The sequence below is a fragment of the Geotrypetes seraphini genome, chromosome 1 (genome assembly GCF_902459505.1).
Source record: "Geotrypetes seraphini chromosome 1, aGeoSer1.1, whole genome shotgun sequence".
NCBI classification, from domain to species: Eukaryota; Metazoa; Chordata; class Amphibia; order Gymnophiona; family Dermophiidae; genus Geotrypetes; species Geotrypetes seraphini.
In genome coordinates this window covers 225282341-225296104 of record NC_047084.1, presented here as the reverse complement: position 1 = coordinate 225296104, position 13764 = coordinate 225282341, and the positions used below count along the sequence as shown (strand labels likewise).

Here is a 13764-nt window from a genome sequence, read left to right as displayed (position 1 = left end):
AACAGCCCCGGTCTGACAAACCTCCCTGCCCTTAACCGCAAATCTAAATTTCCTTCTTACAGCTGCTGTAAGAAGGTAATTTAGATTCGCGGTTAAGGGCAGGGAGGTTTGTCGGACCAGGGCTGTTGTCGGTTGGTCGGGTTAGCCCACAAAAGTAAGGGGACCTGGCCGGCTGTGCTGCACGTGGGGCGGGGCGGACCGCCCCCCTCCCTTGGTAGCTACTCGAGCCGCGAGGCTACTCCTCCTTACCTATCCTGCCTGCAGTACAGAGCCGAACGGAAGTCTTCCCGACGTCAGCCCTCCCTCCCTCCGACGTCAGCGCTGACGTTGGGAAGACTTCCGTTCAGCTCTGTGCTGCAAGCAGAGCAGGTAGGGAGAAAAGCCGCGCGACTTAGTACATCCAGCCCCGCAGGAACCCCGCGACCCTCGGAGGCGTCCCCACGGGATCCCCGCGACCCTAGGGGGCGTCCACATGGGATTCCCGTGACCCTAGGGGTGTCCCGTGCAGCTCTCTATTGCGGACCTTCCCGCGTGCCAGCTGCAAGGCCTTCGCGTGCCACAGCTGGCACGCGTGCCATAGGTTCGCCATCGCTGCCCTAGGGGATCCTCAGTTGTTTCGGGAAGAACAAAATGGCAGAGTCAAAGGAAAGGGGAACATTTAAACAAGCAAGGTTTCCCCCTGAGCCAGTTGCGTGTCGGTGAGGGCAGAGTGCTCTCCCACACCCGAGGGGATCCTCAGGTACTCCGGGAACCATGGAATAATAAAAAGCTAACTCACTATTAGAATGAAACAAATTAACTAGTGCTACTTATAAAATGCAATAGCAGAAGTTATGTAAATACATAGTAAACATTATTATTGCACACTTGTCCTGCAGATAGGACTCATCAACTATACGAGTAGCAGGAGTAAATAATATAGTTACCACCCCCTTGTGATTTTTCAGATGATATCTGAAAACAGAGATTGATGCTTCCAACACTGTTGGTTGTCAGGCATTAGGATTTGGTATAGGCTTGGGCCTAAGGCATCAGTTACCAAGTACGGTCTATCCCACTTTGTTGTTCCAAAGGAAAGGTTAGGTCTGGGATTCAGTAGCATGACTACTCCCGACCTTTTGCGTGTACATCATGCATATAATCCCTAGACTTTTCTGTGTTAGCCAACATAGTGGTCTGTATTTCTTTTAGATGATTTTGCAGGGATTTCATCTACTCATTGGTAATAATTACTGTCTGGTCCTCTGGAAGAAAAGGATACAGCAGATTTCCCACTGTGGCATTGGCCTTCCCAATAAGGCTTCATGAGGTGCAAAACCTGTGGATTTACAAACATTAGCTCTGATACAGATAAGGCCGAAAGGGAGTACTTGATCCCAGTTTTTCCCAGTCAGATTCAGCATAGGGCTGAGATGGGCCTTAATAGTTTGCTTTATTCTTTCTACCTGCCCTGGTGCCTGTGGGTGGTATGGGATGTGCAATTGCTGGTCTATGCCCAGAAACTAAAACAGTTCCTTGATAAGCTGACAAACGAAAGCAGGACTGTTGTCAGAATCAATGGTTTTTAGGATCCCCCATTGTCTAAAAAATTGCATAGTGAGAACTTCAGCTGTGGTCCTGGCAGTCTGATCTGGTAATGAGGAAATTACTTCTTGTATAGAATGATACACCTATTGCACTGGAATGACCATTAGATACTGTTCTACAAATAACGGTTAAGAGTTGAGTGCCACTTACAGAATAGCACTTAGTGCTGGGATATGCAGAGCTATCTCGTCAGCATACATTGTGTGTGGGAAATATTCTGTTGTTTTGGTAATGGCGCATTCGACTAGAAGTGTGACTTCATCATGAGCCAAAGCTAGGACAGTCGCCCCTGAGGAAATTTTTAGGTCTTGGTCTACTCTACATACATTTGCCAAGTTTTACAGATTGGATGTGGCAACAAGTGACCCTTTGGATCCTCAGTACCATGGGACCCTCTGGGTCCTTAGCACTATGTGCCGGTGCAGTCATCCCGCTCTAAATTTCTGGGACTGCTTTTGTACGTCCTGCTTGTCTAGAATGACACACCTGTTGCACTGGAAAAAGAGATTAGGTTCTTACCTTGCTAATATCTTTTCCAGTAAATAGGTTTGTCATTATGGATCTCCGCCCTGTAATTTATTTCCTGCTCCTTCCTACTGTCTCATTCAGAATGTTCTTATCCAAGCCTGTAACTTGGATGCCAGTCAGACTCTAAGGCCATGAAGAGTAGTATTGTCAATGCGGTATATCAAAAGTTAAATAAACTTGGGTACTAATTGAGCTCTTTTAATGCTTCTGTTGGCACGTTTGTTTTCACGTTTAATTGTTGTCAGTTCATGTTTGTTTTATTTCAAGCAGAATAGTCTTATTAGAGAAGTTTCTTGATAGCCCTACTTCACCTAGATTTTCAGAAGGGCTCTTGCCTGCTTGGGAACTAACTGTAGATGGCAGTAGAGCTCTCTATAAAGTAAGAGGGATACAGAAATAAATCTAGATTGGATTCCTTCTGCAAAGCTCGCGGCTATGGAGATATAATCCACTTGTCTATAATGACACACCTATCTACTAGAAAATATATTAGCAAGATAAGAACCTAATCTCTTTTTCTTGTCAGCACCAATTTTTCGGCACCATATAAGAACTGAGTCCTAAATGTCTGCAGTGAACTGCGATATGTTTTGGATTAGTTTGTCCCAAGGTGTTACAATGCTAAAGATAGGGTTGGCTTAATTACCTAATGGCAGTGTTGTATGGCACTGTCTAGGAGATTTGGATTTCATTTCAGAGTCTGGATTCTATATCTTTGGCCTGTTGGGATTGTTGACGAAGCAGCATTCATGACTCTAAGAGGAAGGAATCTCAACCATCTCTTTGTAGCAACATGTGGCTAGATTAGGGCACAAGGATACAATTTATATTACTGTCTGAGGATTGCTGTTGCCATCAATGGGTTATAATGGAGTAGAATTAAAAATTGGGAGGAAAATCCCAGGTAATTGGACATGAAGGCTCTTGGTGGGGTGCCCTAATTCCAATAATGGCCAGTTCTTATTAGATTGGAAGTCAAAAATACCTGAAAAATAGATCTATGAGTTACAGCTGGATGCTATTGTAAAGTCTTTATTTGTATGAAACAGAAAAATGAAGGAAGATAAGACCATATGGCCTATCGTCGAGTCTGCCTATCCATGACATCTACTATCCCTCCCTCTCCCTTAGTGAAAGAATCGCCACAAACACTAAGAGTGGGTATGGAACCCCTCAACCTTTGTTTGCATTGCTGAACCTCAGCTCTAACCCCTACACTAGACAAGCTGTATCCTGAAGGTTACTTATATCAGCCGCTACTGTGTATGTTTTGTATTTTACTGTTGAGTGACTTAAATTGCTTTTCTTTAGGTATCTGGAAATAATTTTTGTTGCCAGTACAGAACATCTAGTACGTTGCCAAGTGGAAAGAAAGAAATTATACAAAATGGACCTGACTTGCAAGATTTTATATCTGGGGATTTATCAGACAGAAGCAAGTGGGTTGAGTATAAAGGCAACTTGAAGCGTCAGAAAGGTGAAAGGTAAGTGAAAAATGAAGCCACTGAACTATATGTTTTATGCATGGTCTGATACTGTTCTCTAGGCTATAACAGGTATACTTCATTCTGCAGCTCAAATTCTATCATGTTACATCAGGTGTATGGTGCAGTATTTTTTTCTCAAATTTAAATGTGCAAGTATGTATTGATTAAATATTCATAAGGTTCCGCACGCAAGGCTTCTGAGGAAACTACAAAGCCATGGAATAGAAGGGGACATACTAAGATGGATAGGCAAATGGCTGGAGAATAGATTGCAGAGGGTTAGCGTAAATGGGAAGTTCTCGGACTAGGAGATGGTGACAAGCGGTGTGCCCCAGGGCTCAGTTCTTGGGCCCATCTTATTCAACATCTTCATAAATGACCTGGAAGAGGGAACAACAAGCAATATTATCAAGTTTTCAGATGACTCAAACCTAGGTCGAGAAGTTGGGACACAAAAGGACAGCGAAGAATTGCAGAAGGATTTGAACCAGCTGGAAAAATGGGCGGAAATCTGGCAGATGAAGTTTAATATAGAAAAATACAAAGTGATGCACCTGGGCAGGAAAAACAAGGAGCATGAATATAAAATGTTAGGTGTAACTTTGGGCAAGAGCGAACAAGAAAGAGATCTGGGGGTACTGATAGACAGGACCCTGAAGCTGTTGGCTCAATGTGCAGCGGCAGCAAAGAAAGCAAACAGGATGTTGGGCATGATAAAGAAGGGGATCATGAGCAGATCGGTGGACGTCATAATGCTGTTTTACAGAGCGATGGTCAGACCACACTTGGAATACTGTATCCAACACTGGTCTCCCTATCTAAAGAAGGATATAACCCTGCTGGAGAGGGTGCAGAAGAGGGCAATGAAACTAGTAACAGGTATGGAGAATCTGAGCTACAAGGAACGACTCGGAAAACTGGGTTTGTTTACCCTCGAAAAGAGAAGACTGCGAGGGGATATGATAGATACTTTTAAAATACTAAAAGGATTCGACAAAATAGAGCAAGAAACATCGTTATTCACATTGTCAAATGTGACACGGACAAGAGGTCATGGACTGAAACTGAGGGGTATCAGGCCCAGGACAAATGTCAGGAAGTTCTGTTTCACACAGCATGTGGTGGATACTTGGAATGCTCTCCCGGAGGAGGTTGTGACAGAGACCACCATTCTGGGATTCAAAGGTAAATTGCACCTTCTTGCAAATCACATTGAAGGATACGGGTTAACAAGGTCTTCATCAGGGAACACCTAGCTTAGCCTCCGCGTGTGTGGGTCGCCGGTCTAGATGGACCTAAGGTCTGATCCAGTGAAGGCATTTCTTATGTTCTTATGGTATAGGAGACAATGTCTTGTTGTGAACTGGGAGCCAGTTGAAAAATAGAAAACAGGAGGAAGTGATGTCACTGGGCTGAATGGTTGCTTAAGCCTGAGGCTCCTTACTAACCCCAAGCAATCTGCTTACATCAGCACCTCTCCTCGTTTTTTTAGGCTTGCTGAAGTGTTTACTACAGAGTTCCCGTAGCTGTCTTTCAATATTATGAACAAAAAATGTCTTACTGATTTGAGAGACTTTGCATTTCTGGGAAGTAGTCAGATGCGCCGCTAGGCTGACAAGATGGCTGCCTCTATCTTGCCTGTCAATATGGAACCAGCCGTGGCCTCACTAGAACCTGCACGCGAGAAGGATTCTCCTTATATGGATGACGTAAAGCTGTGTCTTAAAGAGATCAAGGCAGATATTGCGGCTTTTTGTTCGGAGCTGGCAGGGTCAAGTAATAGAATTGCTTGAATTTTGCTATTAGAAAACACTTACTTGCATGTGATACGACTTTTTGACTTTCCATCTGTAAAGAGATGTGTTTATAAACGATTTCTTAGTAAAATTTGGCATATTTGGCAGCTATGTGGGACAAACAGGTTTGTACTTATATATTAATCTCAACCTCTTATCTAGCTTTTAGAAAATCATTGAAAACCCACTTATATGGTAAATATTTGGATTAATTTATTATGATCATATTACAAATGGTTAGTATTTATTAGCTGTTATCTGCACTGAATCACAAGGTAGCTGCGGTATATAAGAATTTATGTAATAGCATGCCGACTTGGTAGATTTTGGTCACCAAATTGAAAAGGTGGAACAACGAACAGACGACCGTGCAGACCAACTTGCTACATGGGAGAAACAATTTGGCAGATTGCCTCCAGAAACATACTGATCTTATGGATCGTGTGGAAAAGTTGGGGAATCGCAGCAGATGGCAAAACTTGAGAATACGAGGAGTGCCTGATGATCCCGAATACCGTAACTGTGTAGAAGTAGTGCAAAAGATTGCTTTGCATATTCTTTCCCTGGTTAAGACTGAAATACCTCTTCAGCAGATAAAAATTGAGCGGGCCCACCGGGCATTGAGCTCGGTGATGTCTAGCGTAGCCAAAGACATTGTGTTGTAGTTCCATAATTACCATATATACTTGAATATAAACCAAGATTTGGAGACCAAATAAACGGCCCAAAAATGGAGGTCTCGGTTTATATTTGGGTCAGGGCTGACCTGCCCCCCCCCCCCCGAACCTGTTTGCAGGCTTCTGCCGGGCCTGCCATGAGACCTGGTGGCAGGACCCCTCCTGTCCCTGCCCAATTCTAATTATTTTTATCTCCCAACTGCCTCCTCCTTCCTTTGCTCTTGCCTGTTATAGGATTTACATAATTTTTGCACCAGCTAAGAAGTATACAAGCTGTTAGATAGCATGTATATTTTTATCCACAGAGAAGTCAGTCTATGTTTCAAAGGGCAATTCCTGCAGATGCTTACATTCATAGGTTGCAGGTTCAAGCCTAGTGCTGCTCCTTGTGACACTGGACAAGTCACTTTGCACTCCAGTGCCCCAGGTACATTAGACAGATTGTGAGCCAACGAGGACAGATAAGGAGAGCTACTTGAGTACCTGAATGTAAATTGCTTAGACTATAAGCAGTGTTAAATAATAAATAAATAAATAAAATGGGTAAAAGTTTCATATGATTTCTCCTTTGGAGTCTAGTTTGCTCAGGTATTTTCCCTATTCTTTATTTGGGAAATAATACTCTTAAGTATAATTCCTAAGGGGTAATTTTGGATGGACCACTGAAAGGAGAGTTGAAGGAACTTGAATCTAGCATCAAATAACCTGAAAAGACACTATAAATATGGTATCTTGGTTGTAAAAGATAGAGACCTCTACTAATGTGTGCTAAGGTTTTGCCCTTTTGGAAGGGTAACTACAGTTAATAGAGTAAAGTTCATTGTATGTGAATGATTTGGCAGGTAAGGTGGAATACTTCTGGCAAAATGGAGTTAGCTGTACCTCTAGGGCACACATGTCAAACACAAGACCTGAGAGCCCAATCCGGCCCGCCTAGCTGTTTTTTGTGGCCTGCGGTGACTATGCCGCCTCTAAGCGCCTGACCATGCAGCCCCAGTGGCGCTCCAAGTGCCTGAACGCGCTGACCCCTCCCAGCAACTCTCCAAGCTCCTCATCACGCTGCCTCAGTACTCATTTGCAGGCAGAAGGACCCAGTCCCAGTGTAAAAGCTAGGCTGTAGCAGGGCGCGCCACAGTGTCCGACCACGTCACAGGTGTCTGAGGGTGAGGAAGAATCTATATTTCTACTAAGACTTAAGTATCTTAATCAAAAATTTGGCCCGCGACTTAGTCTGTGTTTTAGATTTCGGCCCCTTACGTGATTGAGTTTGACACGCCTGCTCTAGGGGTTCAGCTAACTTCACTGTTTAATATACTGCATTAGGGCAATGTCCTTGCCCATTTCACACTTCCTTAATGGTGCTTTCAGAACTAGCTGTTCAATGTAGCAGTTAACATGCACTAACAGCTAATACAGTGACATACTACCTATTAGTGCATATTAATACAGAAACAATGTGAATTTTATATAGAGAGAGATATTTTTTCCACTTTCCCAGCTCTTTAAATGAAAATGAGCCTAGTGAATTGTTTATATTCTTAATGGTTTGATTTTTGTTCTTGTTCACTGTACATGTAAAGTACAACTCAAGCTAGAGGCACTGCGGCTTCAAAACTGAAATAAAATAGTTACTAAAATGTTACAAACTAAACATCAGCCCTGCCAGGCTCTGCACCCAGCCCCCCTCCTGCCCTGCTAGGCTCTGCTCCCTGTTCCTCCTCTTTCCCTCCCCTGATGCCTTGTCTCAGTTTATGTTGAAATGTATTTATTAATTAAATATCAAGATGTAAGCAAACAAGTCAAACAAAGTATAACATTTTTCTTCAGGATATACACAATACACATCCCTCCCTCCCTTATCCCCTACAACAAAAACCCAATCCATGAGCCCAAAGAGCATCAAATAAACAATGTCACAAATTCAACAATCGACTCCGAGCATGAGGAATAAGATCCATCCAAAAGTGTTTCCAAATCAAACAAAAATGGCAGCCAGGACCAGTTTCAAGAGTTGAAAATTGCCTGCGTTCCAATGAGGCATGAATTATCATCAATGATCTTCATTGACTATAGGTCGGTGGCTCAGAGGACAACCAATTGGACAGAATGACCTTTTTTTCTAGGAGCATCACGCTAGCCACAAAGGCAGTCAAACCTTTAGGTTTAGGAGCTGATATATGATAAAAACCAAACAGTTCTCTAGGTGTTGGAATCCACCGCCTCCCCCATATAGTTGTAGTGTACTGACCCAAATGATTCCAAAACTGAGTAATATGGGGCAGGATCAAACATGTGACCCAGTGTAGTGTGATCCTGAGCACATTTATGGCAGGTATGAGATGATGTGATACCCATCCAATATGCTCTCAGAGGGGAACTATAAAGACGGAGAATAAATTTAAGTAGTTCCGAGTGCAGGATGTTGGAGTACAACTTTCGCATAGTTTTTAAAACTTGCTGCACTTGTGAAGCAGAAAGGTCACACTGAAAGTCCTCCTCTCAGGTGGCTGCCAAAATCTCAAGGTTGGGGCCTGGTTGACAGTAACCAATAAACAAGTACTACTGGAAGTATAGCATAAATACACTAGATACAAAATTACTTCCTGATAGTTTTGCAACAAATTTAGCCGTGCCTCAGAGCCCGTATCATCCAGCACAATAGTATTGATAATTTGTGGCAAGTCAACGGTCTAGGTCTCAATCATTGGCATCAGGCTCTATAAGTTCTTCATTATTTTTGAATTTTTTAACTTTTTTTAGATTTTTTATCTTTTTATCTAAATATTCATATGGACATTGAGAGATAGTGCAAAACTTCAAAAGCACTTATCTATTCATACAGACATTAAAAGATAGTGCAAAACTTCAACAGCACTTACCTTTTTTGTGGAGCACTGTGTATCCCAACGGGGCCACCGTTTCACCCTCCGTGGCTTCGTCAGGGGATCAAATAACAGTGCCTAAAACAGAATAAATTAGTTAGCTTTAAAATGTTGTAACATCCTATCAAATGCAAAAATTTGTAAAGCAAACTCAATTGAGCAACTTACGAAACACTTTTTAACTTGGCTCCTCACATTTGTACTGCTTACTGCAAATGGCGGCGACCCGTGGGAACGCCGAGAATTTAAACTTGTTTTAATGACCTATCGGAACTCACGTGATTTGCGTGAACAACGCACAAAACGTGCTGAATATACACCTTTGAAGGGAACCAGGTGATATAAGGTTAAACAACAAAAAAAAAAATTTTGTTTAACCTTATATCACCTGGTTCCCTTCAAAGGTGTATATTCAGCACGTTTTGTGCGTTGTTCACGCAAATCACATGAGTTCCGATAGGTCATTAAAACAAGTTTAAATTCTCGGCGTTCCCACGGGTCGCCGCCATTTGCAGTAAGCAGTACAAATGTGAGGAGCCAAGTTAAAAAGTGTTTCGTAAGTTGCTCAATTGAGTTTGCTTTACAAATTTTTGCATTTGATAGGATGTTACAACATTTTAAAGCTAACTAATTTATTCTGTTTTAGGCACTGTTATTTGATCCCCTGACGAAGCCACGGAGGGTGAAACGGTGGCCCCGTTGGGATACACAGTGCTCCACAAAAAAGATAAGTGCTGTTGAAGTTTTGCACTATCTTTTAATGTCTGTATGAATAGATAAGTGCTTTTGAAGTTTTGCACTATCTCTCAATGTCCATATGAATATTTAGATAAAAAGATAAAAAATCTAAAAAAAGTTAAAAAATTCAAAAATAATGAAGAACTTATAGAGCCTGATGCCAATGATTGAGACCTAGACCGTTGACTTGCCACAAATTATCAATACTATTGTGCTGGATGATACGGGCTCTGAGGCACGGCTAAATTTGTTGCAAAACTATCAGGAAGCCTGGTTGACAGTCACATATGCCCACATGGTGAAATCTGAGTGGGATTAGCTGCTAAGCAGAAATACTAAACATTTCTGATATAGCCTCTTGACAAGCCTCCGTTAAGTGGCTAAGAGGTAAGGAATGTGCATAATGGCGGATTTTAAAATATGCAAACATATCCATTTCTGGCAGAACACGTGCGTTTTAAGGACACAAAGGAGGCAAAAGTCCCTTCCTCCGTATATAATTGGAAGATGTACTGTAGGCCCTGGGTCGCCCACCTCTTAAAAGGCATACTCTGTAAACCTGGCAAAAGTCACAATTTCCCTGAATTGGAAGAAATGGAGATATCCCAGGTGACAATTTTAAATACCCACAGATCCATCGCCACGTTCGCCTCGCAGGGACAAATATAGGATATTGTGCCACCACGGAGCAAAGAGCTGAGGTGGAGACATGTAGCATATAACTAACATGATAAGGAGACAGCAATGATAATTCCAACTGAGTAGCAGAAAAATAAGAGGGTACCCCTAATCCAGTCATTAATGTGCCTCATCTGGCATGCCATCGTGTACCAGCGAATATTCAACATCACATAACCCCCCCCCCCCCCGCTCCCTTGGAAGGCACATCTTGAAGTGTGTCATGCGTGGTCTCTTGCCCCCCCAATTACATAGCGTTGTAACCCTCTGGTGAGTTGTTTCTGGTGATTGTGTGATAACAAACACAGTAAACCTGAAATCTGTATAGCCATTTTGGAAAGAGTATTATGTTATACAGAGCCACCTGTCCCGCCACCGACAGGGGAAAAGTTACCCAAAGCTTAAGTAACTGCAGTGTCTCTTCTAAGAGGGAAGGGACATTGCAAGCATACAGGATAGAAACAACACGGGGTAACCACACACCTAAATATTTTATTGCATTAGGAGCCCAAGAAAAGGGAAATGCTCTCTCCCATGTATCTTGCAAGGTAGATGGAATAGCTAAAGCTTTAGATTTATGATAATTCAATGAGAATCCTGAATAGAACCGAAATTCTTCTAGGGATTGCATAAGGTGCGTGATGGAAGAACGGGGCTGCATTAATGTAAAAATTAAATCATTGGTAAAAGCCAACACTTTTACCATGTGTTCGGAAAAAGCCATCCCCGCTACATCAGGATCCCTCGTGATCGTTCTCAGAAAAGGCTCTAAATATAACAGAAAGAGGAGCGGTGACAGTGGACAACCCTGTTGAGTTTCCCGTTCTATCAGGAAAGTATCCGTTATAGTATCTTTAACTAAGAGACATGCCACCGGGCACATATACAAGTTCTTCAATGCCTGTGCCTACCACCCCTTCACCCCCAAATAATCCAACACCCCAAACAGATAAGTCCAATCTAAGCTGACTAAAAACATGGGAATATTGTGCCTGTACCATAGCAAATATCACCTTTCGTACATTCTGGACCGATTGCCTACTGCGGACAAAACCCACTTGTTCTAGCCCTATTAATCTAGGGAGAAGGTGAGAAAGACGATCTGCCGGTATCTTGACCAGAATTTTAATGTCAATATTTAGGAGCGAAATAGGTCAATATGATTCCGGGAAAGTTGACTCTTTACCCGGTTTCAAAATCAGGGTAATAAAGGTCTCATTGGCTCCCGGGGGAAACCTTCCCCTATCAATAATTTGAGTATAATAATCTCTCAAGGGTGTACCAGTCTGAGAGGACAGTACCGTATATACTCGAATATAAACCAGGGATTTTTGGGCCAAAAAATTGGCCCAAAAATGGGGGTCACGGTTTATATTCGGGTCAATGCCCCCTTCCAGAATTTTTTAAGGTCGCCACCACCAGGCTCTGCCCCCTCCTCCTCCTTGCCCTATCATACCTCTGCCGATACCTGGTGGAGGTGCAGCGGGTCCTCTGCCGATCGCTGGTGGAGGTGAAGCGGGCAGGAGCAAGCTTTCCAAACTCCTGCCCTGCTGCTAACCGGCTGCACAATCCAATTTCTTCATCTGAGCGGCACGAGCAGCAGTGCGATTTGGCGCTACTTCTCAGCGCTGAGTGGCTTCTTTACTGGCTCCCACCAAATCGCGCTGCTGCTCGTGCTGCTGAGATGAAGAAATTGGATCGCGCAACCGGTTAGCAGTGGCGCAGGAGTTTGGAAAGCTTGCTCCTGCCCGCTAAACTTAAAACTTTCCTCTTTAAAGATGCTTTCACTCTCTAGCATCAGACTCCACTTTTAAACTTCCTGTTTCATAAGTATTTTTGAAATATCTAACACTTTTTCTTAAACTGATCCCCTCCTGTTGTTTTTACCACTCCCCATTTACCGTCCTTTTTTTACTTCGATGTATTTTAAACAACCTCTCACTCCCCTACTATCCTTTCGTCTCATGTATGTTAATTTAAATTTGTCCAGTATTTTTAACATTTGATAAACTACTGTTTTTTATTTGCTTCCTTTAATTGTTTTTATAATTTTTTATAATGTACACCATCTAGATATGTATTTTTTATAGACGGTATATCAAAAATAAAGAATCTTGAATCATGAATTGTGGGAGTTAAGAGCTGTCTATAGAAATCAAGGATTCCTTCAGAGCAGGCGACGGGTGGCTAGCATAGTTACATTTGGCTATAGCCAATTATATTCGGATCAGTTTATATTTGAGTATATATGGTATTAGTTTCTGCTGATATTTAGTTTGTATCATGTTTTAGTAACTATTTTATTTCAGTTTTAAAGCAGTAGTGCCTCTAGCTGGAGTTGTGCTTTACATAATAAGCACATAAGCATTGCCTCTGCTGGGTCAGACCAGGGGTCCATCATGTCCTGCAGTCCGCACCCGCAGTGGCCCCCCAGGTCCGTGACCTGTCATTGGACCTTACCTAAGTCTTTCATCCCCTATTCATTTAATACCTGTACCTATACCCTTCAATCCCGTATAACATAGTGTCACAAGCCTGGCACCAATACTAGCCTTGTGCCAGTTAAAAATATCAAAACCACATCTGTAAAGTTAACTAGAGCTGACCAGTGTGGAGCTGACACTCATCTAGGCACACTCAGAGCAAACAGGGTTTGGCTCTAAGTACTTCCTTGCTAAGTTGCTGGCTAAGCAGGGGAAGAGCACTGCAGACCAGAGCTGGATCCCCTCCTCCCCCTCCCCCCTTGAACCACAGTATGGAATAAATAATTTTTTTCTTTTCCTGATACTTATCATTGCATACTGTGTGATTTATACAAAACAATTTTGGAAAAATTCACCTAAGCAGGTTCTTCCTCCATCTTGGGAAGCACACCGGACCTATAGAAAATGGTGTGTGCTGGTCCCTGCCACTGACCAAGAGATGGCCACACTACAGTAGTAAATGACGACAGATGACCTCAATGGTCCATCCAGAGTGCCCATTAGTTATTCTAATTAAAAATGCATGATTAAATTAACTTGTCTCTTCTTTGATATTTCTGGGCCATAGACATGTACAGCAAGCAAGAAAAAAATCAAACTATTAAGAATATAAACAATTCATTAGGCTCATTTTCATTTAAAGAGAACGCGTAAGGGAGGAAGTGACGTCATCGTGGCTGATGGCAGCCTAGAGCGATAGCTCCGCGGACCCCCGTGCTGTTTTTGGCGATCTTCGCGCGATTTCGCGTGCCTGCACTGTCTGCCTCCCTCAGCTTGTTTGTGAAGCTGCACTGCTGCGTCTAGATGGCGACGCGAAAAAAACAAACGGATATTAAAACGTTCTCCTCACCGATCCCGAATGGGCCTCTTAAACCTGGCTCTAAAATGGCGCCCGATCCGACCGCGGC

The 13764-nt window shown here is 42.8% G+C and overlaps 1 protein-coding gene across 1 annotated transcript in view; it reads left to right on the top strand.

Moving 5' to 3' along the window:
* The window catches only part of LIAS (lipoic acid synthetase), a 124200-nt gene that overhangs the window by 9193 nt on the left and 101243 nt on the right, over positions 1 to 13764 (top strand). The window contains exon 2 of the mRNA XM_033947356.1: positions 3427 to 3599. Coding sequence (XP_033803247.1) covers positions 3427 to 3599 — 173 coding nt within the window. The remainder of the gene's footprint in view (positions 1 to 3426; positions 3600 to 13764) is intronic.